A 26,021-nucleotide genomic window follows, 5' to 3' on the forward strand; every position below is an offset into this window, starting at 1 on the left:
CTTTAACTCCAGGGACTGAATGCAAGTGACATACAAGGACAACACTAATATATTCACTGTGAAGTTGGCAATCTGAATAAATATAAAAAGTAGTAGTATGCCTGAGTGTATCCTTAATCATAAGTATTTTGATATTGGCTTAGAATTTTGATGCATTTGGATGAACTTTTCCTGTGAACAAATGCTCAAATGGTCTTATTAAAGCTGTCTAATGAATCTGCTCTATACTACGAAATTCTTGCCAAGACATTTCGAAGTGCAATTAACCAAAAGAAAGGTGCAATGGCAGAAGTTATTTTCACAGAAAAATAATATATTTGTTTTATTCAAACTTCATTCTTAAAGTCCCTGGTGGTGGCTGGTTGCCTTAAAAATGCTTTACTGTGATATTTTGTTGGATAACAATAAAACATCTGTGTCATACTTAAAATGATAGTGAAGGAATAATTCCCCTGCTTATTACTAACTAGAAAGTCTGTGGTTTCAAATGCTGTAGCGTATTGCTGTATTCCCATTCTGCTGCCAAAATTAATCAAGCATCTTTTGCTTGTCTCTGGATTGTTCAGGTAGACCCCCCAGAAGGTCTAAAACTCTCTTCTCTGGAAAAGGCAGCAATTAAAATAATGTATTTCCTTTCAAAGAAGACTGCTTCAGGACTCTTACTATTCATTTTAGTCAGTTTGTCTTGAAAATCACCTTCCAGTTTCTGAATGGAAAGTTAAACAAATCATTGGAAACAGACACTATACCATACTCTAAAATTCTCTGGTTGGTTGAGAAACCTCAAAGCATGAGCTGCATTTGAAGTCTAGGTTATAGCTTATAGTTTGATAGTTATTTACAGCTTTCCTTGTTCTAGTCCTAAAGATTTCAGATAAGAATTACAGGCTTGGTCTTGGCCTGGCTTGATCAGGGGAAGCTTTTCTATGATTTATTTCTACAGAGCTAAACTAAGTACTGTAACTTAGTTTGCATTAGATTGATATATACTTGAAAATGATACCTTCTTCTAGAGTCAAGCAAATTGACCTTGGCTTTTAGCTTTTAGAGTAGAAACCTGCTTATTTGGAGGTGAAGAGCCCAAAGTGCACATGGGAATGTACACATGTAATTTCATGTTGTTTGATTTTTATTTCTTAAAGAACAGCTAATTTTTCAGGGATAGAGACTTCCGTTTTCAGTTTACATCAATCCCTTTTTCATTAACAAAACAGAACACTTCTATATTTTTCTCTGTATCATTGCTAATTATGTTTTTCTGTGCATTATGTTGATCTTACATTCTGTTGTAAATCTTTTCATGTTGCAAATTTCTTTTCAATATTGAAATATTTTCAGTATTCCAAAATCAAAATTTTCATGTGTGTCAGTTTCTAGCACGTCCTTTGTTTCACATTCTTCCTGCTAGAATCCTGTTGTAACTTGTAATTAGAAACAGGCTGATTTGGATGCAAGTTCGCATCTTTGGAAGAGAGAAAAGTACAGGCAGTTGCTGGTATGTGGAGAAAAGACAGTTTTCACAGTGAAACCCCCCCAAAAAAGAAAAATTACATGGCAAAATAAGGTATTTTCATGAGAACCTTTGTAACAAACCTCAGTGACAAATGGTTCAAGTAAGGTTAGGTAGTATGACTCCTGAGAGATCATTTCACCATCTTGCTTTAACGATTTATTTGGTTAGAATTCAGTATTTTCACATGCTCAATCCCTTTACTAAATACAGTCAAGCTGTTATTTGTTTAACAAGAATTTTATTTAGAAACCGCATGCTCATTTTCAGTTGCAATACATTTTTTTTGTTTGTGGAGCTTTTGCTAAAAGGCTTGATATCAAATGTTAGCAAATAGCTTGGAGTCCTGAAGAGGATGATGTGGAAAGCAGCAGATTTTCAGAAGCTTATTAAAGAAATCACGATTGAGCTTGTTGGGAGACTTTATTCAGACAATATTATGGCCAGGAAACTCTGTGGGTAGATAAGTAGATAGGCTTTGAGTAATGTATTTTGTCAGAAAAATGTATATATATATATATATATATTTTAAAGAAAATATAAAATACTTGGTCATATTCTATGTGCACGAGCTTCTACTTAATGAAGAGAAGATATAACTCCTACTAACATTCTCATTTTCCGACCATCTTTGAAGATGGTCCATGTGTTGTTGTAACTGATAGGAAACCTCTAGAAAGTGCCTTCCTCCTGAGCAGAATCAGAACATGCTGCATGCAAGCTCTTTGCCTTGCTCCAGGGGAGGAGTGGTAGGTGTGTTGGTACTCTAGCTTGAAGCTTGCTGTGAGGGTCACACAGGAAATTTCTGGAAAGAAGGCTGGCAGCACCACATCATTTCTGCTGCCTTTTGTGCAAGGAGAATGGGGCAGGGCAGAGAGAATTTGTTCTTAAATACTGAGCTCATTCCTCAGACCTGGGTGTCTGTGGGCTATCTGTGTGATTCTGTCTTGAGCACTTTACTTTACAGAGCCAGAGTTATTAGCACTTACTGCACAGTGAAAAATGTACCGGTCTGTAGAAGCTGGAGAATCACTTTGACAAGTAACCTTATAAATAAACAGTGGTTAATTGCAGAGGCCTCTGATATTTCCATTTCAATGAAACCTACTATTATGGTGACCCTCACTTTTACTAGATAATTTAATATCTAAATTTTAATGATGTGTGATTACTTTGTTCTGTTAGGTATTTAAATATAGCTTGATATTCTCTTATTTTACAAAACCTTGAAAACAATAAATATCTTTATGTGATAGTTAATTTCCTTTATGTGATTTTTCAACTCTCAGAAAATCCAATATGCAGTTATGCATGTAAATAATAGGTTTGTGCAGTATGATACTGTGTATACATTATCTATCAAATCTGTTTATTCCTACAAGACTTAACTGCAGCAACTATTATTCAAAGTGAGAAAATCTATTTAGAGCTGTCTCATTGCCTTGTGTAATCTGCTAAATCACTTGTGGCCACAGTGGCCATTTATTGTTACAGTAAATAGTGTAAAAATTCCACACCCACCTTGGACTGAGAAAACTCTCAGTCCAAATCTCTCCCAAGATGGACAGAACAAGCATTGCCCTCCCTCGCAGAAAAGAAGTAAACTGAAACAAACTACTTTGGAAGGGTGAAGGTAAGACTCTGAAGACTTACTTTTATTAATTACAGAGAAGGAAGAAGTGCATAACAACTTCCCAATTGTGGCCTGCAATCAGAGTCTTTTTAAGGTTTAATGAAGCAGAGTACTTGAAAATAGCAGGAACGTAGCTGGGTGAGTGAGTGGGTTGGTGATCTGAGAGAGTGTTGTTAAGCTGTACACAAATGATGATGAACACAGAGGCATTGATGCAGGAGGCTATCAGGACCCATTCCTTCCCCTGCTGTTACCGTAATTATTATGCCCCATGACCGCCAAATAGGAAACAATACGTGGTGGATAACAGGCTGTTTTTAGTAAAGTTGTTCAGTTTAAACTTCACTCACCAACTGCAGCAAACCAAACCTTAAATTTACTTAAACTGATTTAAGCAAGGACTGTCTTTGTCTGAGTGTAATAAGGCAGTTACAAGGAATTGAGCTAAAGCAATTTAAATAGTTACTATCCCTCTACAAACGTTACTGGTCTCAATGTAATATTAATAATAATTAAAAATTCTAATATTTTATTTCACATTGCTTGACTAGTTTCATGAATATTGTTAATCACTGACTTCAACCAAATTGGTAAATTCTCCCAACGTTTTCTTAAACCATCCCAGTTGTAATGGTCTAGCCATCCCATAACTTTCTGGTTACTTCAGAATAAAACAATTTCTGTCCTTCTGCCCATCCATCTGTTCCATCCCACAGTTAATGATACCTTAGTCTCCGTCCCACTGACAGGCTACATTGTGCAGCTTTAGGCATGTGGTTTCCTTGTTGTCCAGCGTAGGAAACCTGTGAGATTTCCTCTTTTCTCCTCAAAGTGGTAATTTTCTTTCTTGCCCTGAGCTGCTCATCTAGCTTTTGGAATGGCCTCACCAGCTGGCAGATGCAATTGTTTTACTCAACACCCAGAAGCTTTCATTTGCCATCCTCAAGAAATAGCTGTTTCTGCTACGCTGAATCAAGAACACGCATGGAAATGACCTAGAGCTTTGTTAAACTGGTTTAAGCTCAACCACATTTGGGAATTTGAATTCGTTTAATTAAATTAATTAAAATTTACTTTAGCTACTTTGAAGCCACTTTGTCAATGCTAATCAGGTCTTTGTAGTGCTTTAGTGCTGTATGAATTAAGACAAAGGCATTCTGGCTTCGTGGGTGGCAAGACCGCTTAAAGAGTTGCAACAGAAATCCCTCAGAGAGCAACAGGAGAGAAGGGACACAGGGAGCTGGGGGCAGCAGGGTGACAGGGCAGTCCCTCACCCCCAGGGTGCAGCCCCTGGACAAGCAGCACGCTGCCAGCCAAGGGACGTGGTCAGAGCAGCCCGGAGTCCAGCTTGCCAGACACGTCTCCTTGTATGAGGCAGGTACAGGGTCAAACTGGCAGGTTAAATTTGAGGGTAGGGCCGTCAGTCCACCTGGTAGGAAGGAAAAAAAAAAAAGCATCTGTAAAGCACTCCAAAAAAAGGTACTATAGTATTTTCTCATGACAAAGACTATCTCTGGATAAAGAGAGATGTATTGATTATCTCAGCCTTGTCTTTGCTGTTGAATGCACACTTTCACGGTCCGTGTCAATTCAGAAATGCAAGATCAAGTGATATAAGCACCTGCAGCTTGTGTGTAGCGCATAGTTAAGGGTCCTTCAAATAGATATCGGTTGACAAGCTCTTTTTTTTTTTTTTTTTATACACCTAATGACTTTTGTACCCACTTTGAACTAAGCGAAAAAGAAGCTCTTAACCAAGAAAATAATGAGGCCCTCAGGTGTCTTATGTTGGGTATCCAGTACCACTGCTCATTTTATAAAATTTCATTTGAACTATATTAGCTTTCTAAAATATGTATGATTAGAAACTGATCAGTTGAGTACAGGGATGTAATTCCACACATAATAAAAAACATTAAATACACAGTATGCACTAGTGTTTATATATCTAATTTTCTTGCCAACATTTATTATGCTTTTTAGGGTTTGTTGTATTAAAATGGGGAAGGCCTTTTCAATTTCATTCTTACATTTTCTGCTTCAGTACATGAATGAAGACATTGTGATTCAACAGTTATGGAGAAGACTGCATCTGTCTCATTAAGTTGCTTAGAGTCTAAATTTTTTTCTGGAAGATACGTGATTTCTCACTGAACTGCTGGCAGCAATCGAAAACTCATTTATTCACAAATGAACTTGGCAGTAAAAATTCTAGTTTATACATTTTTTCTCTCTTTCTGTGTTATCTCCAAAAGCTACCTCTTGATGTCATTAATATTTTAAGGAAAGAAAAAATACATTTGTTTTCATAATATGGTTATAAGTTGTTATTGTAGCTTACAAAATTGTTCTTGAGTGAACAGGGTTGTATGTACTGTTAAATCTAATCTATGCAGTTTTTAATTATTTACATTTACCCTTTTATGCAAGTAGTTTGGGATTTTCCATAAGCTGGGAAATATCATCTTGTACTTTTAGGAGAATAGTTCTATTGCCTTTTGCAAAGACCAGATGACATGCCATCTTCTCAAGGTTGAGAATATATTTATTAGGACAAATGTGACCTGAGATCTATCAGTCAAGGTTGTTGTAGAAATTTATTTACTCATCCAACACTCAGCTGGATGGGCCAGCACTGAGCTGATTTTTTTTTTTTGTAATGCAATTCTTGCGACTTTGTGACTATTCAATTCACAGTTCCTGGTTTATGCTTTCTTAATTATAATCTTTATTGTTTATTTGGGTTTTAAGCTGTTAAACAAGCTTCCTTCTAGCCTGTCTGACCTTCTTTTTAGAATTTTCTACTTAGACTCCAATGTCAAAAATTCACATTAACATTTACAATGCACCAAAAAAAAAAAAAGAGACATTAAGAGATAAAATCTGTTATTAATTTCCTTATTTCACACTCTCACTTAAACAATGGCCACACCTTTTCTTAAGGTTACACCATGGTATATTTTTTTACACTTTTTTTTTTTCTTTACATATTTTTGTCATTTTTTAAAGTCAGTTTTTCCTCTGGCTAAAACAGCCACTTCTTCCAGTTCACCCAAGGTTTAGGCATGCAAATGTAAGTTAGTAGAGCAGAAGAGGGGAGGGGAAAGTTTAAAGAAAAACTTAAGAAAGTTTAATGGAGAATAATGTGAGGGGAAAGCCATTTTTTACCTTGTTTATTTATTTTTTTTTCAAACATAGCATTAAATTATTCAAAAAGTGGTCATGATACTGCTGATTATATAAAAGAAAAAAAGGGTCTTGCATCTGTCTTTGGATTGAATAACGACTTATAGGATGTAAAATAAACTTAAGTGTTTGTCAACCATGTCTTGAAAAGGGGGAAGATCTTCTGTTCTTATACCCAGCATTTGTCATGCATAAATGTAGGCAGTAGAAGTGATGGTAGCATTGCTAGCATGTGTATACAAACCCTGGCATGTGTCAGAAAACAAACTCCATATTATTTCCTTTTCTTATGGACACTGAACTATAAAAAACAAAGAATTGAAAAACTCTGAGGAATAAGCTAAGAAACCACTTGAAATTTTCTCACAATTGTGCCACAAGAATGACATATACATAGTAATCATATAATTACATACTACAAAAGTTAGGCCACTAATAACTTGCTTGCATTACAGAAGTTCAGTTGACACAATGCCATGTTTCTTTGAGATGTCTAGCCTTGAATGTGCTTTAGATTCCTGCCTTCCATTTCAGTATGGGTATACAGGATGTATTTTTTGCATGGTAGAGACCCCATGAAGAAAATGCGTGTTGAAGTTATGCAGTTATCTTTATTAATCATAGGAATTGAAAAAGAGCATGAATTAGCCACGCCATTCGCAACAATTTTTCAACCAGTTACAGTCACAGTGTATAAACAAATTATCGATGGGATAAGAAGTCTGTATATAATATTATGTTATGTACTTTCCTCTCTCAGTGGAAGACAAAATATAATGTACTATGGTGAGGTATTTCAACTATTCCCTTTATGTATATTTCCCATGGTTTATTTATTAAGTAAAAATATAAAAACAAACCAAAATGTTTATTTTTCCAGATAGTGATTGTGTTGGCTGGCCTAATCCAGCTGTAGATGTAGCAGATGTTGAGAGAAGGCAAGTGGATAGACAACTGTGCATGTACCAGCAGTGTAGCCCTGCGATGCCTATGTGGGGTTACAGGTCAGGGTCTATTACGGGTCTATTCACTTCATTCAGAGAGATAATACTGCTTAATCCTAGCAAAGACAAGTTTGTGAAAGTCTAAAGGAAGAACAGCTTTCTTTTTTCCCTGTGAGGAGCTGATAAACAGGCGGGAACTTGCGTGAGTCCTGTTTGTTCCTATACAACATGTTTAAGTCACAGACATCCTTGCCTGCTGAGCAGTCCTTGCTGTCATTAGTTGTTTTGCAGTTGGTGACTCATCTTGCCAACTTGAACTGATTGCAACTTAAAGCTAGGAAATGTCTTCTCTTTCAAATGTGACAACTATATATGTATTTTTAACAATGTTTTGATTATGTTCCGATTATTTATTTTTGAAGACTAGAAGACTAGTCCCGATGCATACTGTCTGCATAGCAAACTTGAACATCAGAGATGTGTGCACAGGTAGCTTTTGATCAAACATTATAAATCACAAATATTAGTAGTATTGTCAATTAGGGCTTTGAATGTACAGAGTTACTTAAGTGCTAAGTGTTAGCATTGCTAAGTGTTAGCATTGTTACCTCTCCGTTGAAAAGAGACACAGTCTAATCCTGAAATGTATGCATTAAACAATCCTTTAACGAAAATATGTAGACACCTTTTTATACTCTCGTATAGTTTCTTTCAAACAAGTAAGGCTTATTCTTAGAATTATAGAATCATTAAGGTTGAAAAAGACCTCCAAGATCATCTAGTCCAACCATCACCCTACCACCAATGTCACCCACTAAACCATGTCCCTAGGCACCAAGTCCAACCTTTACTTGCATCATCATGACATCCAACAGCCCTACTGTTGTATCATGTCCTAAATGTTGCCAGCTTGAGTTTTAAGAAACTGTGTGAGTAACTGTTCTGCAGTGATGCATCATTTGGAGCATATATACAAAACCTATATTTGGATTTTGAGACAGAATTATCTCAGGACACCATGCCATACAACTCTAATACATTTCAGTATATATATTTATGGTCTTTGACTGCAACAAATGCCTATTAGGAATAGATAGTAAAATATTACTGAGAGAATCCACATCAAAAGGTTAGACTGTTCTAAACAATTAAAATTGTGTTGCAATAGGCACCACTGTTGTAAAGATCTGTATTGTTTCCACAATTTTCTTTCCACAATTTTTTCCACAATTCCACAATTGTTTCCACCATTTTCCCTTGATATTTGTCTCTTCATAACCCCAGTAATGTGTAGCGCTGTTCTTGCTTTCTTAAGGTAAGGGGCTGAAAGTGCTTCTCTCAAATGGCAGTTTGTGTTTCAAACCTGTTTTGGAGATGCACTTGTCATGGAAATATGAAGTCTTAAGTTTAAATGCCAAGGTAACAATGCTAAGTTTGAATTAACTGAGTTAACTGAGTTAATCTGTCTGTGCTTTTTACAGATGTTCTGTGTCAACAAGACATGCAGTATCAACACATTTCAGAATCTGTCAGTACTGTCCAAAATACACAGAATAATATGTGAACCACATATTTATAAGATTCAATCCAAAATCTAGTAGAAATTCTTAAAAGTTTTGTTAATGCTGCTGCATATCCTGCATTTATTCCTCCCAGGTTTTCATGCTGCTAGCAGTGATTACATTTCCAACCACTAAAAAGTAAAGAATTGTTTTCTTCCATATTAGTTTCTTACGCAAGCCTATATCATCAATACTCCTAGCATGAATTTTATTTGCTAACCTCCTGACTGTTTTCTTGGAGGGGACTTTCATCCTTTTTTTCCAGGAAATGTTCAGAAAAAGAAAGCTTTTTTAAAAATAAAATGTGGATCAACAGACTAGAGAAATGTTAAGCTGGTATAAACATTTTGACACTTATCAAAACTGTAGAATTCACCTAGTTCTAACATGGATTCAATCTGAAAAGAATAAAGATACAAAATTGATAACTTATTTGAACTTTTGCCTCATGGAGGATGGTGAGGAAGGCATCTTCAGAGTGTGTGACAAGTGTATGGAAAGTTTAATTCATCCTTTTCCCCTCCCTTCTTGCTTCTCCTGCCAGTCTCTCCCTTTTCTAGCAATATTCTGAGCAGTGTATCATATACTTGGAGAAAAAGGTGACAGTGACCTTCTGCAGGGAACTGTCACACAGGATTGGGTTTGACAGGCTGGGTGGGCGAGGGCTGGTTTTGCTGCTGCCTGAGAGGGAAGATACATTTTGGGTGGAATAACTGGTAGGGACGCTAGTGTAGGAAGAGAAGCATTGCTGGGGAGCTGGGGAGCAAGTGTGCAGACCAGACCCTCAGGCTGTGTGTACAGATTGGCCTTCGCAGAGCAGAGGAACACTATCTAAGAAGCCTGTAAACTGCTTTGTGTGAAGGGAAAATCATCTGTAAGTACAGATATTTTACTAATTCATGCTGTTCACTGTTGTAGACACGTCTGGTTTCTCTCATCTTTCCTTTTATTTTTTAAAATAAATAATAAATATGTTTATCATCATACAAGACAGGAAGTGTCTTGGCAGGCCAGGATTCTGAAAATCTTGTGGCAAAAACCAGCATAGGACACCATTTTATTCTTGGCAAACTTTTCAGAGTTCTTTCATGTCTGCTCAGGTGATCAAAGTCTGTTAAAGCAATATCCTCAGTTACTGTTCAGGATTCCTTCTGCTATCTGTGAAAGCACACAAGTAGAGGATAATGCAATTAGTATCAAATGGAGCACAATGCTTGATGACCTGCTGACATAGTAGATCAGCTTTTGACAAAGAATATCATGTGGAAATATACCCCCTATTAAATTTCTCATTGCTGCTCTTTGCCAAATCCTCATAAGCAGGTCATAACTCCCATTATTACAAGGATTTCTCTCACAGTAGCCATCTATGGTTAATTCAGCCTGACTTCATCTGCAGAGTGGACTCCTGCAGTTAATTGTGGGCATTTTTCCTGAAAGGCTATCTAAGCTAAAAGCAGAAGTTGTGAAGGAAAAAAAAAAAAAAAAAAAAAAGTTAGTTTGTAGCTATGTCCAGTTGTCTTAGCACTGCTTTTTTTAGAAAATGTTTTTTTTTTTAGAAAATTAACTTTTAGAAAAAATTAATTCATCCCACTTTAATTATTACCTTCTGTGCCTTGACAATAATGGAAAAAAACATTTATATAGTATGTGGCAATATTTAACAAAAGTAATTAAAAATAATTCCAAATTCAAGACTTGTATTGGCCTCTGTAGATATTTTCTAAATTGTTTTTATTTTTCTTTGAATTTATGTTGAACTGATTCTCTATTCTTTTTTTTTTCTTTTTCTGATTTCTCAACAGAACAAGCTAAATTAGAACGTAAGAATTCAAAGCTATAAACAGTTTGTCTTTTCTATCTGTTTTTAAAAGTAGCAGTAGAAGTTCATTTAGCTTCCAGGAATTTTGCTGCTGATCTTAGCAGACAAAGATCAGCTTGATCTGTTATTTCTTAATCCACACGACATTTGATGATTTTTTTATTAAAGATGTGTGTTACAAATATACGATTTTAAGAGTATACATTTTGTTGTTATTGGTCTTCCCTTTATCTCACTGCTAATATTTTATTTGCTGTCCTGTGTATTTTTTTTCTTTTTAATCTATTCTAGATTCTTATAAAGTAGGTGAAACAATATTTTAAAGAAATTTATCTTTAATCATTTCATATTGAGATGGTTAGAGTAAGCTGAAGTTTGGCTTCCTTTGTAGTCAATGAGGAGAAATTCTCCTCCAAAAGGTGATTCATTCCACTATAATTGTCTGGTATCTTCTGTGCCCTGACAATAACAGACTTAACTCCTCTGGAAGGCTTAGACTCTTGACCATAGTAGAGGTTAAATGCAAGAAAGTATCAAGCTGTTCAGAAATATCAAGAATGAGATTTTCTCAGCAGGTGCTTGAAGTGGCATTTAGGAAAATGTAAAAAGCAATGTGCTTCTTCTCATTTTTAGGTGATTGAAAAAAGTAGACAAAAACTTAGGATTCTTCAGAATCACAAGATAGTTTCCTCTCTAAATTAAATAAATTATGTCTATCTAGTATCCCATATGGCAATCTGAGAATGATTTTCAAACATTTGATTACATTTTGTAGTTTTTTGCGCCTTTCTCTGTTGTCTGTTTCAGCAGAAATAAGTCATGTTTTATTTCTAATCAGAGTAGAATATTTGAGCAGCTATGATAATGATGAAATTTGTTTCTTACACTACACCATAATGGTTAACAAAACTGAACATTTTACTGTTGTTGACTTAAGTGTAAAAGACCAGATATTCTCATAGATCGTAATAACTTCCTATTTGATAGACAGAAATTTCTGTGTACGCTTTCTAAAGCAAATGTTAAAGTATAGAGTTTTTCAACCCTTTGGAAAAGGTGAAGATAAGGTGAAATGGCCAGTTAAAACAGCAAGTAATTAATTGAGCCTCTCTGTTAACAGGAAGAAGGTCAAGTGCACATAACTGTTGTGATTACACAGTCTGCATTACAAGCGGCTGAGTCATTTAATCTCAAAGTGGTTAGACTGGAAGGCTATTAAATGTGATATTACTTCAAAATACTAGCTATGCTTGTGAGTTACTATACTATCTTAAAATTTTCAGAGTGAATTGTCATACTGTTTTGCAGTCTACCAATTATTTTTACTCTAATGAAACATTGTAATTATTTTTCAGTTTTTCATTTGCTTTGTTTTTGTTTTTCTTGCCTCACTTTAGCTAATGCTGAAATCTTGAAAAGTTAACTTACTGTCTTATGGAGACATGTTCGATTTTTTCTTTCTCTCTTTTGTCTTGACTTTGCCCTGTAAGTGATTCTGAAAGTTTTTCAGATACATAGTTCTGATTGCTGGATTCAAAAAGGCCTGCTTAATTTTGTCACATGGCAACAGTAGATCTAGTTTCCACAGGGGAAAAGTCCAAAGTTATCCACTAAGAACCAGCTTATTTGTTATAACTTTTCAACATCTCTGTTGAAATAAAGAAAACCTTCTGCAACTGATGTCTCATTTGAAAATGAGGCTGCAGCTATATAGCATGCTGTAGATAGACCAGGGAAAACTGAATTTCACTGAAAGTGTGCAGATCATAGAATCGTAGAATCATTCAGGCTGGAAAAGACCTCTAAGATCATCTATGCCAACCTTTAACTTAGTACTGACAATTCCACCACTAAGCCATGCTACTAAGCACCATATCTACACATTTATTGAAGACCTCCAGGGATGGTGACTCAACCACTTCCCTGGGCAGCTGATTCCAATGATGAACAACCCTTTCAGTAAAGAAATTTCTCCTAATAATCCAACTAAGACAACCTAGTGCAACTTGAGGCCATTTTCCCTCATCTTATCACTTGGTGCTTGGGAGAAGAGCCCGCTCCCCACTTCATTACAACCTCCTTTAAGGTAATGGTAAAGTACAATAAGGTCTCCCCTGAGCCTTCTCTTTTCCAAGCTAAACAACCCCAGCTCCCTCAGCCACTCCTCATAAGATTTGCTCTCTAGACCCTTTGCCAGCTTTGTTGCCCTTTGGACATGCTCCAGCACCTTGATGTCCTTCTCGTACTGAGGGGCCCACCACAGTATTCAAGGTGTGGCCTTACCAGAGACAAAAACCAGGGGACAGTCACTTCCCTAGTCCTGCTGACCACGCTATTTCTGATCCTTATTCTTTTTCTCCTGAATTTATCTTAGAGATCTCTGCTAAATAGCATCTGGTGCCAGGAAATGCATTATGGATGTGTATTTACCATGAAATCTACTTTTTTTCCTGAATGTATTATCTTTGGAGAGATACTTTCCTGCTCTGTTGGAAGACTCAAGACTAAATCAGAATGTAGAGAGGAACTAAAGCTCTCTGTGGCATGGGGGGCGGTGAGAAGGGGAGAGAATTGTGAATATCCAAGAACTGCAGATCTTGAGGCAGTTGTTTACGTGTCCTATGTATTCACAGAATCACAGAATCACAGAATCGTCTAGGTTGGAAGAGACCTCCAAGATCACCCAGTCCAACCTCTTACCTAATACTAACAAGTCCTCCACTAAACCATATCACTAAACTTAACATCTAAACGTCTCTTAAAGACCTCCAGGGATGGTGACTCAACCACTTCCCTGGGCAGCCTATTCCAATGCCTAACAACCCTTTCGGTAAAGAAGTTCTTCCTAATATCCAACCTAAACCTCCCCTGGCACAACTTTAGCCCATTCCCCCTTGTCCTATCACCAGGCACGTGGGAGAATAGACCAACCCCCACCTCGCTACAGCCTCCTTTAAGGTACCTGTAGAGAGCGATGAGGTCGCCCCTGAGCCTCCTCTTCTCCAGGCTGAACAACCCCAGCTACCTCAGCCGCTCCTCGTAAGACTTGTTCTCCAGACCCCTCACCAGCTTCGTTGCCCTTCTCTGGACTCTCTCGAGCACCTCCATGTCCCTCTTGTAGCGAGGGGCCCAAAACTGAACACAGTACTCAAGGTGCGGCCTCACCAGAGCCGAGTACAGGGAGACAATCACTTCCCTAGTCCTGCTGGCCACGCTGCTTCTTATACAAGCCAGGATGCTGTTGGCCTTCTTGGCCACCTGAACACACTGCTGGCTCATATTCAGCTGCCTATCAACCAGTACTCCCAGGTCCTTCTCTGCCAGGCAGCTTTCCAGCCACTCATCTCCCAGCCTGTAGCGCTGCTTGGCGTTGTTGCACCCCAAGTGCAGGACCCGGCACTTGGCCATGTTGAACTTCATACAGTTGACCTCAGCCCATTGGTCCAGCCTATCCAGATCCTCCTGCAGAGCCTTCCTACCCACGAGCAGATTGACACACGCACCTAACTTGGTGTTGTCTGCAAACTTACTGAGGGTGCACTCAATCCCCTCATCCAGATCATCGATAAAGATATTGAAGAGGACTGGCCCCAGTACCGAGCCCTGGGGGACTCCACTAGTGACCGGCCTCCAACCAGATTTGACTCCATTCACCACAACTCTTTGGGCCCAGCTATCCAGCCAGTTTTTAACCCAACGAAGTGTACGCCAGTCCAAGCCACGAGCAGCCAGTTTTTCTGAGGAGAATGTTGTGGGAGACGGTGTCAAAAGCCTTACTGAAGTCAAGATAGACCATATCCACAGCCTTTCCCTCATCCACTAAGCATGTCACTTTGTCATAGAAGGAGATCAGGTTTGTCAAGCAGGACCTGCCCTTCATAAACCCATGCTGACTGGGCCTGATCGCCTGGTTGCCCTGTAAGTGCCACGTGATGACACTCAAAATAATCTGCTCCATGAGCTTCCCTGGCACTGACGTCAAACTAACAGGCCTATAGTTCCCCAGGTCTACCCTCCGACCCTTCTTGTAGATGGGCGTCACATTTGCTAGCTGCCAGTCAACTGGGACCTCCCCTGATAGCCAGGACTGCCGATAAATAATGGAAAGTGGCTTGGCCAGCTCCTCCGCCAGTTCTCTCAGTACCCTCGGGTGGATCCCATCCGGCCCCATCGACTTGCGTACATCCAAGTGCTGTAGCAGGTCGCCAACCATTTCCTCGTGGATAGTGAGGGCCACATCCTGCTCACCATCCCCTTCCACCAGCTCAGGGTACTGGGTATCCAGAGAACAACCGGTTTTGCCACTAAAGACTGAGGCAAAGAAGGCATTAAGCACCTCAGCTTTTTCCTCATCCCATTCCATGGCTATATGGCAAAGCGTATGACTGCTTCACTGGGACTTTATGTTTTATGATATTCAGATTGTTATTTCTGTGTAGAGTGTGCTTAAAATTCCCCATGAAGTTTCAGGGATGCTTTGCTTTAGTTGCTGTGAAGTTTAAAAACTAGTAAATCTAAAATACTATCTTTCCAACAGTACGTGCTTGCAATCTAAAATTGTTACAAAACACTACTTTGTGTAAAATAATAAATATTTTTTGGCAGTCAGTGATTTTTAACAGAGGTTTGACTAATAAATGCTAATACAATGTGGAGTTAAATTAAGAATTACAGGACATTATTAGAAATATAATTTTCCTTGTATTTTTAATTATATCATTGTACATATTTTCCAGTGGAGCTGCTGAACAAATCAAGCATCACTGGAACTTATGCTTAACCAGTTGGTGCAACTGCTATCTTGAAGTACTTATTTTGTAAATTATGGATGAAAAAATGGTAAATGCTCAAAATGTCTCACAACAGAGGGAATTCAGGAACAACTGAAGAACGTTTTCCATTCCTGTCATTATCTGTTAACATTGTGAAAATTATGTATGATTTCTGTATAATATTTCAGTTTGAAAAAATTTCTAAACTGTAGAGTTTCCTTTAAATTTATAATACTGTTTAAGGTCAAAAGGTGCAAACATTGCTGACAGGCAAGCATGGACTGAAACGTTTTTTATAGTGTGGAATACCATTTTGAAAATGCCTCTTCAGCAGCTGAAGGGGAAGAAAGACAAAGGGGAAAATGCAAATAATTTCAAAATTTGCAATACATTTTCAGTATTTAAAACAAACAAAGAGAAGGGCCTTAAGAAAGTCTTATCTGAACAAAATGATCACAAGGCTTATTGTCACTCTATCAGTAGAAACTAAAATATGGTTAAAGTTAGTCAATTCAGAATTAGGATTTGTCAAGCAAACGTGGAAGCTCTTACCAATAAAATTACAAAATGATTAGGTAAAGGCAATTTTGATGATAGCAATAATATAGAATATATGTTTTCATTAAGACTATTTTTTACTACCACATAATATCCTGATGTAGAAGCTTGCCTTTTATGTAATAAATGTAGGCCATAACATTGTAAATTGGCTTAGTTCAACTGTGAAGATGTATGGTAATATTTCTATCAGATGGCTTTGTGATCCAAAGTCAAGTACTCTTTTTTTTGTCAGTTATCTTCATAATCATTGGTTAAGCCTGTGAAGAACATAGGGATAGACAGGGCAGTAAATAAAGCATCCCAGTTGTTATAGCATGGCCTGACTCGATCACCTGGTTACAATAGATATATATCACTTTACAGAATGTGAAGTACAAGTAGTAATCAGAACATATTGGTTAACTGTTTTAGCAAGCAGTTTACTCAGAGAAGAGTTTAGATGTTACTTTTTGTATCCTCTTAACATCAGTTCCTACTATGAAAAAGATGAGCTTATTGCCTGAATATATGAAATTAATGGAAAATAAAAAAGAAAAAAAGGAAAGAATTTTTGCATTAAGCCAACATAATAATGCTAGATTACTCTCCTAAATTTATTGTTAAGTATAGTAGTAAAGCCGGCTGAATCTTCTCATGTTTGTGTGCCATGAAGAAATTGTAAATGTTGGAGAAAGTTTAAAGCCCGGTCATAAAAATGATTCTGGAATTGGAAAACTAACTGTATGCTAAGGAGCTTAAGGAGCTGATGTATCCAAGAGAAATCTAGGAAAATTGTTGTGCCCAAATCTTTCTGCATGAAGAAGAAATAAAACATTGAGGGTTTTTCTGCCTTGGAGGAGAAGGCATGAACTTGAAAGTGAAGTTGCATAAATTCCATTTTGAATGCAGATGCGATTTCCTAATAGGAAGGATAATTAAACTTTGAAGTAATTTATCTGGATGATAGACTCATTGTCATTCAGAATGTTTGAGATGATTCTATAACCGTCTATACAATGCTTTATGATAGAATTAGGTACTGTTCAAAAAGACAAGCAAAAAGTGATCCGTAGGCATTCATTAAGATGATCAGTATGATCTCTTTCGGCATGCAGAACCTGCATATTGTTGTTTTTTAAGGTATCAGAATCATGATTCTTCATATATTTGAATGGGACCAAAGGCTCTGCATAGTTACAAGTACAAAATAGCATATGTTGGAAGGCATCACTGTTGATCATTTATGCCTACCAACCGCTCAAAGCAAGGTCTACTATGAAGTTAGGTCAGACTTCTCAGAGCCTTGTCCAGTCAAGCTCTGAGCATCTCTGAGTTTCTCAGTCTATCTGTGAAGCCTGTACTGCTGCTTAACCACATGCAGTGTGATTTTTTTTTTCTTTTTTTTTTTTCTGGTGTCCATCTGGAATTTCCCTTGCTGCAACTCATGCTGTTTCCTTTCCTCTTTCTGTTGTGCACTTCTCAGAAAAGTCTGACTCTTTTCTTTCTAATCACCAATCAGATAGTTGAGAGCAGTAATTAAACCTTTTTCTTCATCTCTCATCTGCACAAACCCAGTTCCATAAGCCACTGCTGTTACATTACTCTTCTGTTACTATTTTTTTGGTGGCTCTTCACTATATCCGGTTTGTCAATATCTGTTCTGGTGGGTCCATACTGAGCACAGATACTGACCCTGATTACTGGAAACATCTAATGCAGCAATTTTACACGATAGAATATGGCAGCAGGAATGACAGCAAAAAAATAAATAAGTGCAGTCAGTTTTTTTTCCCCTGCTATTATACTGTCCTATTTTCCACAACGTAAAAATTGTCTCAGAATCTGTGATATTATTAGTTAAATATTATGTTTATTGTTGTATTCGGTATCTGCTGAAAGAAATAAAATATTCACTGACGAGGTAAAAAAAATTAAGTTTAAGTCAAAGTATTAATTGTGATCTTTCTCTGCATAAAGAATTATGGAATTAAAACAAAACTTATGGATTGGGAAAAAGTGAATTGAACATATTAAAATGTTTTGATTTAGAAAATATGTGCATATATTAGGTAAATTTGTATTTATACAACTTTTATAAATAGATCTGCTGGATCTGTTTTATCCTAGCTATTGTACTAGGAGTGATGAAAGAATGGATATTGCTACGTATTTCCCACTGTACAGAGCTTAAGCATCAGCTACTATGCTGACAATGGGAAGGTCCTTCTTCATTGACCAAGGGCACAGATCTTGTTTTTGATGATAAACATCTTTATGTAGTGTATGATTCAACCAAGTAGAACACCCTGTTTGTCTTATTAAGCAAAGCCAGCAAATAAAGATGAGATAGCCACTACCTCTGTTTTTCCTCTTCCTCCAAGTATGGTTTAAAAATAAAGCCACCAAAATTGTACTTTGAATTGTACCCAATTCTGTAGGTATATTAGTGCCATTTATTTTGGGCTCCAACTACATTTTAGTTACTGCTCTATTTTCTGGATCCCCAGAAGGCTCAAGAAGGAGATAAACAACTAATTTTTCTTCCTGCAGCAGGTTTGGAAATGCCCAGAAGTGTAAACTGTAACCGTATTGGAATTTTCAAATCAGACAGGAATGAATTTTGGGAAATGAAGAGGTCATTGAATGGATGGCTTTGAATCACAGCTTTAGATTAAGATCTCAAAAGTTCCCCCTTCATCCTGTTTTCTGGAATTGAAACCTTATTATCTAGCATTAATGACGTGAATCAAAGCGGAAATGATGTTTGTGAAGGAGATGGCCTCCATTATTTGAGTCTTTTCATGCTATAACAAAACAGTGTTCATTGTTTCAGTCACTTCCATATAAATGGTAATCAAATCACATAAATCTCGATCTGAAGTAAACTGAATAATCTGAAGGCAAACTTCTATCTGCTGCCTAAACATCTTCCTTTGATCTCATAGAAAAATAAAACCATGTGCTAACAGTAATATGTATATATATGCATGTAAATAGATACATTTAAACACAACACAAACTTCAGGCACCTTTCACTTCAACTTTTTAAGAAATACCATTCAATGGCCTGTTTTGTAAAATGCTCACAGTATCAAAATTCAAAGAATTTTCAAAAGTGAGCACAAAGAAACTAAACAGGTTGACTAAGATAATGGATAGGTAAAATTAAACTTCTAGATCATCAAAGTATTCAATTCAAGCTGTTTAAAACATATTAGCTGCTTTTTCATGATGAGTTCACGGTATAACATCTTTTCCCAGCACATGCACCTAGAAACTCTGAGTGCTCGTTCAAGGAAGAAACTAGTGAAGTAGTATGAAGTAGTATTTATTTAGTTAAATTTTATAGCTATTCAAGTCAAATTTTTGTCTTCTGATGATAGCTATTGTGCTAATATGTGTTGAAAAGTATAATTGTTTATAATTGCTTTTGGTGTGTCTGCTGTGTGAGCATCAAACATTGTGTTTGAACATTATGTGGGATCAGTGGATTCCTTTTTTATTTATTACAGAGACAGCATGCTTGGCAGGGAATGATATCATATAGTATTTGGGTACACATGTTAATATATCCCTTTGGGGAGTAGAAATGAATTAACTGTTTTCCTTCACTTATTTTGCTGGGATCTTAGGGTATAGCCCAAAGGGTACTCCCTCTAGAAAAGCCTGTAGAAGCTTCAGGTCTAAGCTCTTTAACATGATTTGCTGTGAGCACTTTTGAGAAGAATATAGTTAGACAAATCAAAGGGTTAAGTAACACATACAAAAAGTAGAATTGCGATGTTAATTTAATTATAGATCAAATTTTAATTAGCTAACAGAGCAGTTATATAAAATTGTGCTAAGCAATATCCATTAGAGTAAATAAATAATCCAAATGATGGAAGGGGAAAAGTTTTGAAGTAATATTGTGACTGAAGTACTCAGATATTCAGTCAGGAAAGCAAGCCTTCAGAGAGTCATCAGCCTTCCTCCAATTGTTTTTCCAGGTAAATGTGTTCTGTAGTACTGCTATCCTACACTGTACGTTCCCCAATACAAGAATGAACATAGAAGAATGCATGCTTGTATAAACTGATGTATGTGTACTTGTTCGTGTGTGTATGTATGTATATATTTATGTTTTCTGTAGGAGTGTATGTTTAAATAAAAACATAATCAATGTTTCAGTTTTAGTGGAGTAGAGGTAATAACTCTAAAAGGTTGTCAGTACTTTCCTGAAAGGAAAGACAAGGTCTTACTTTTGAACAGAGAAGCAACTGTTATACCCCTCCCCAATAAACTACCTCTTCTTATAAACTTGTCAATTATCAGTATATTTCAGACTCTGATTTTGGGGATGTACCACTTTAAAAACCTAGCTGTAGCTGTCTCACCAGTCTTCCTTTTCTCAATATTTTCTTTCTATGATGATATGCAGTATCTTTAGCTCTGAAATTATTTTATTTATTTATTTATTCGGTAATAAGGAAATTGAGCTCTTTATAGCTCTACTTCTAAAGCATATCTTTTAACTTTTGAATCTAATGTGTGTGTAAGCAGGAGAAGGTTCCTATGTATTCTCCTTTTTCTTTTTTCTTTTCTTTCTTTCTTTCTTTCTTTATTTATTTTTTCCCACCAGTATCAGTTGGAGAGAGAAAAGTGCCAGAATACTGTGTAGGCTGGAGATTAGAATATTGTATCTTAAAGCACTTGCTGATGACGCATAAGACATTTGAATCTGCCCTAATTGCTGGGGTGATCCACCTTCTCTTCTACTTAACCTAACTCGCTTATTTCCTTTTCAAACAAGTTGCCCAACATGACAGGCTTTAATCCAAAGTTAATGATGTCCTGATGGCATAGGCATTTGTTTTTCTTCTTTTACTGTAGTGGAATTCCTCATTAGTTTTTAATTAAAGCTGTGTGTAGATGATGGCTCTACAGCTGAAAGAGTAAGGCAAACATACAGGTTTAGGATATCCAGCTAGGTTTAGGAGAAGGCTAGGATTATTACTAGAAATTAATTATGTCAGGTTGCTTATACTGAGTTGCTAAGGGAAAACTGAATACAAATAGATACCACATGTCTAATGTTCCCTTGGTATTTATTTTTTACCTCAAAGCTCTGAATCTAGATTTTGTCATCATGATTCATGACTTTGTGAATGAGGCTGGGATTTCTGCATTGCACCGTGCATAAGCTTACTTTTAGGAACAAATTAGAAATTGTTGCTGAGGCAGAGTGAAATGTCCCATCAACAAATGGTGTTTCAGAGAGGATGTTTCTCCTTTGTTCTGTTATTTGCAGCCAGCCATCAGGTGATCTGTAGGTGAAGTTTAAAGAATTGTTTTGACAGATAAAAATCTAAAATATTTATCAGTCTTGGATGCTACAGAGATCATTACTTTCTTTTTGTATTACAGTGTTTGTTCTTCTGAGGTGCTTGAAAAAAAAAATAGTTCAGCTTAAATAGAAGTTGTTAACAATGAATTATCATCAAACTTGAGAGACACACTGCTAGACTTGCCTGTTCTACTTTTCTTCACAAAAAAAAGGAAAAGTGACTATAAGTGGAGTAGAATTCAATCTGTATTTAGCAAGTGGATTTATTTTCCAGAGATGTTTTTCCTAGTGCATTCCTGATGTGTTGCTACCTGCTACTTAAGCATTAGTATTTGTAATGTGCTTGAGATTTTCATAGTCATCCTGACTGTTTCTACTTGCTCTGTTGTCCCTAATTCATGCATAGTGAGAAACGATTTTATGTAAATGAGAAAGTATATTTACTAGGGAAAATATGGACTTAACTGTTTTAGAGAACGATTTAGAAAATGGTTAAGATGTGTCCAAACTGACTCCTCTGTGAAACACAAGATCTGGATCTGGCTGTTAAGTGTATGGATGGTTGTTATTAATTCGTATTAATGATATTTATATCTTCTGAATGCCATCTTTGGGAGAAAAATATTCATTGTGTGTTAGAAATCTCATTTCTTCCCACACAATATTGTTTGAAATGAACTTGTCTGAACGTGACCTTTTATGTAAGGAGAATGAAGAAACAGTGTAATTTAGGAGCAGTGCAAAGAAGTAGATCAACAGTTTCTTTCATTTTTTCATCTATTTCCTTCTGTTTTGAACAAATCCCATTTTCAAATATTATTTTTTCTTATCTCATGCAGATATTAGTGAGAGAGGAGTACTAAATGATTACTGGTTGTTTGTTTCTTTGCCCACTTTATTGTTTAATTTTATCTATAGCTGAATATGGTGAAATTTCAAAGACAGAAATTGCCTATGTCTGCATGTTATTGTTATTTCCATAATCAGTGAAATCCCACTGTTAAACTAAGCACCTTTCAGGAAGGATTCAATATCCATCATTTCAGAACTAGTCTCTCTCACCTCCTGTTTATTTAATGTGGCTCTTGAACAAAGCATTCTGATCTCCTGTTGAAAATCCTTGATTTAAAAGTGGTTGTGAGCCTGCTACTCCCTCTCTTACCATTCCTTTGCCATTTTCATGACTTTGAATCAAAATGTTAATATAAAGTTTATTTTAAATTATTCTGGCTTCAAATATTAAAAATATTCATGAGTTATAATAACTATCTACAAGGAATTCCTTGAAGTCTTTTTGATAAATAATTTGTTTTGGTTAAATATGTCATTAGTAGCAGAAAAGTACCCATACTTTAGAACTCATATCTCAGAGACATGTTTAGTCTTCCTCAAAGACGTGAGGTGTTGTTTTGGTGTTGTTGGTTTTGTTTGTTTGTTTGTTTGTGTGTTTCAGAATGAAGGCAAATTAAGGGAGATGTTAGTACTTTCACTACAATATGTAAGTACTAATCAGGTGTAAATGCTAACATGGGACATTTCAAAGAACCTTTGAAAGTAAAGTGTTAAAACAGGACAGAATTTTGAAAGAGTGAGCCTAAAATTTGTTTACATTCAGTCTTTAACAAATGCACAATTCATCACAAACACTATGTGTTATTTCCATTAGTTAAATTTTTACAGGAAAATGCTAAAATCTGAGTATACGTGTATAAATGATAATTAACAATGAAATAGTTTTTACAAGTATTTTAAATGTAGAATAGCATGTAATAATAAAACATTCTTATTTAGGCTGCCCTCTAATTTAGAATGAGAGAAGGCCAATGCCTGCTAGAGCATGCACTGAAACCTGCTAGGAAGCAGCATGAGAAAGTGCTGTGGATCCTCCAGATATTTGAATCATATGAATATCTAAAACTTGATTAATTCTGCCCAAGACTGAAATGTAAAAATATTACAAAAATGTGTATTCTCAGCCTGAGATGAAAGAGAAGAGTAAACTGGAATATACAGCTCTTTGGGTAAAATTTATACTAAATAAAATCTTACTGTAAATGTTTCACAAAAATGACTTGAAAATTCCAGTGCTGACTAGGGAATCAAAGTATGGTCCTTATTCATGTTCACTGTTCCACACTGCTTTGTGAAAATAGGGTTTTCAGGTTTTTTAAACTGTAAAGTGAAAATATCAGTTCTTTTGAAATTCAAAATTATGCTCCTTTAATTTTATTTCATTACATTGAAATATAAATATATTGCAAATATATTGACACAAAAGTAAAACTATTGAAACATTTGGAATACTTTCTGAATTCAAATTAAAAAATTATTTTTGAATTCACCTAAAACAATTTTTCTTTTTAACTTTTGGAAGTGAAAGTGAACTGCAAATACCTGTAGTCTTGAAGTCACTAAAAGCAATTGTTTTAATCTCAGCTTTGCTTTTTAAGAAAATGTAGTCTTAGTGTGCTACCTCTTGACCAGAGGTGAGCTCAAATTTACGTTGTGAAGATGGCATGGCCAATGTTTTCAGGCACAAATCCTGTAATATACAGGTTTGTTATTGAATTGCTAGTAGGCTGTACTTGGAGTCTAATATAAAGAACCCAAGCATCAGCAGAAAATCAAAAAATTCACTGCCTTTTCAATATACAAGCAGCAGATAAAAAGGTTTTTTAAAATAACATAAAAACACTCTACTAAGTTTGCATAGTTAAATAATTAAAAGTTAAAAATGAAAGAAAATGACGTAAAGTGTGTAGGAAAGAAAGTCCTTGGTGCACATGGGTCTACGTTAGTCTATCATTAAAATGAAATAGAATAACACTTCTAGGGTTCCTATCTGTTAATCTTCCTATCTCTTAATATACATTCAGAAAGTTGGACTATTCAGACTGGGCATGCAACTTCAACTTTGTTTTTTGTAATACTATGTAATACATGATCATAATCCACTCAATGTAATATATTCATGTATTTCATAACTTGAAGTGAAAGCTTGGTATTATATTAAGAATCCTTGATAGTTGGAGAAAATTTTACTTGTCTTTTTAAACCGTCCACAATTCCCTAGGCAAGATTTAACTAAATTAGTGATAAATATCAATATAACATAGGGATTTTTTTTTCCCCAAAGTGAATGAATGACATTCATGTTTAAACACAATATGATGTTACAGTTTCATGGAGAATTTGGGTTTTAACATATGAATCTATTTGCAAAGGTAACCTCTTCTTCAATAGTGGGACATTTTATTTCTAATGATGTGAAGTATATTTTTCATGATAAAAGGTATGTTGATTATTGGAGTGTTCATATGCAGGTCATTTTCAGCATCTGCTCTTCAGTGATGGTTTGCAATGAGAATGATTACAGTAGCTTCACTTCAGGATGGAACATCATGATTGATGCTATATCAAGGAGAACTTGGAATCTCCTAATGACTTTAATAGTGTCTATTTCTTTGTGGAATTTCTTTTCATTTTCTTAAAACAACGGGAACATTACTGATTGTATAACCTTATCCCCTGTCTCAGGTCTCCTAGAAACCCTGAACAGAAGATCATTAAACGAGTGATTGCTCTTGAAGGAGACATTATCAAGTAAGTATTTTAAGCCTTAGTCTCTGAGTCTTTATAGGAATAGTGCAGCTTTTCAGTGGATTTTAAATCAGTATCCTAGACAACGAGAACTTTCTAGTATTTTCTTTCTATCTGTCCTTAACAGGGTGTCAGTGTTGTACCTGTCTCCTTTTTAATGAGAGGAGAAATGCTACACAAAGCTACTCACTCTCTCATGAAAGGTACATGTGTGCAAATAAAGCTTATTTCTTAGAATATCACATATCCAGGCAGGTAATCATACATCATTTTTTTTAAAATAAGATTATAGGGCTCTGATGTTTTAGTTAGAGAGTCCAGCTGCTGTGTCATACTATGGCTGGCAAATTAAGGTCAGATATTCTGAGTGTTTTTTTTTTTTTTTTTTTTTTTTGGGGGGGGGTGGGGAGGGAGAGGTGGGTCCTTTTTTTCTTTTTCTTCCTTTATTTTTGAGACGAAGAACCCTCACAGATGACTGCCTTTCCTGCAGTCTGTAGGAATCTGTAGGGAATATGGTGGGACTGGTTTGGAGTAAATTATTCTATCAGAAAAAGAATCGCAGAAAGAGTAGACTCTCGAGTACTCCAGGACTTAGTTTACTCTGACAGATAGCCCTTCCTACTGGGGCTGATTGGAAATAAATTACTAGTAGATGTAAATCAAAAGTTTTTGTGGAAACGGTATCATTTTGATGAAAATGCTTATTTGAAAGGGTTTCTTTTTCCCAGGTATAGAACAGAATAGGCATAGAGCTGGGATGGTAAATCCCTAGTTTCCCACAGTGAGATATGAATGACCCTGGGAGCTCTTAGACAATATGGCAGTCTGAGACTCAGTTCATTTGGATAATGATTCTTCCTCTGGTGTAGTGAATATTTAAGAAGTACTTGGCAGCTGCAATTCAAATCAAGAATTTGAGTGTGGTCTCAATGAGCCCTAGTTAATGGCAGCACTGACGGGCTGTTGGGCTCTGTGGGTTATGTCTGTGCCTTTTTTTTTTTTTCTTTTGCAGTCCATATCACTTTTGTTTTACTAAAAAATTCCCAAACATCTCAGTTTGAGAAAGAAATTCTGACATTTCTATTGAAGCAAAAGGCTGAAATAATAAATGCTAAGAAAAGATTTT

General features: G+C 36.1%; 1 protein-coding gene across 3 annotated transcripts in view; it reads left to right on the forward strand.

The window, feature by feature from the left end:
- Positions 1 to 26,021, forward strand: part of IMMP2L (inner mitochondrial membrane peptidase subunit 2) — a 467,825-nt gene that overhangs the window by 287,419 nt on the left and 154,385 nt on the right. For 2 of the 3 annotated variants that reach the window (XM_035544188.2, XM_035544189.2), the window contains one exon: positions 24,833 to 24,898. The exons of the other annotated variant lie outside the window; for it this stretch is intronic. In XM_035544188.2, coding sequence (XP_035400081.1) covers positions 24,833 to 24,898 — 66 coding nt within the window. The remainder of the gene's footprint in view (positions 1 to 24,832; positions 24,899 to 26,021) is intronic. 3 annotated transcript variants of the gene reach the window in all.

The sequence above is a fragment of the Cygnus atratus genome, chromosome 1 (genome assembly GCF_013377495.2).
Source record: "Cygnus atratus isolate AKBS03 ecotype Queensland, Australia chromosome 1, CAtr_DNAZoo_HiC_assembly, whole genome shotgun sequence".
NCBI lineage: Eukaryota > Metazoa > Chordata > Aves > Anseriformes > Anatidae > Cygnus > Cygnus atratus.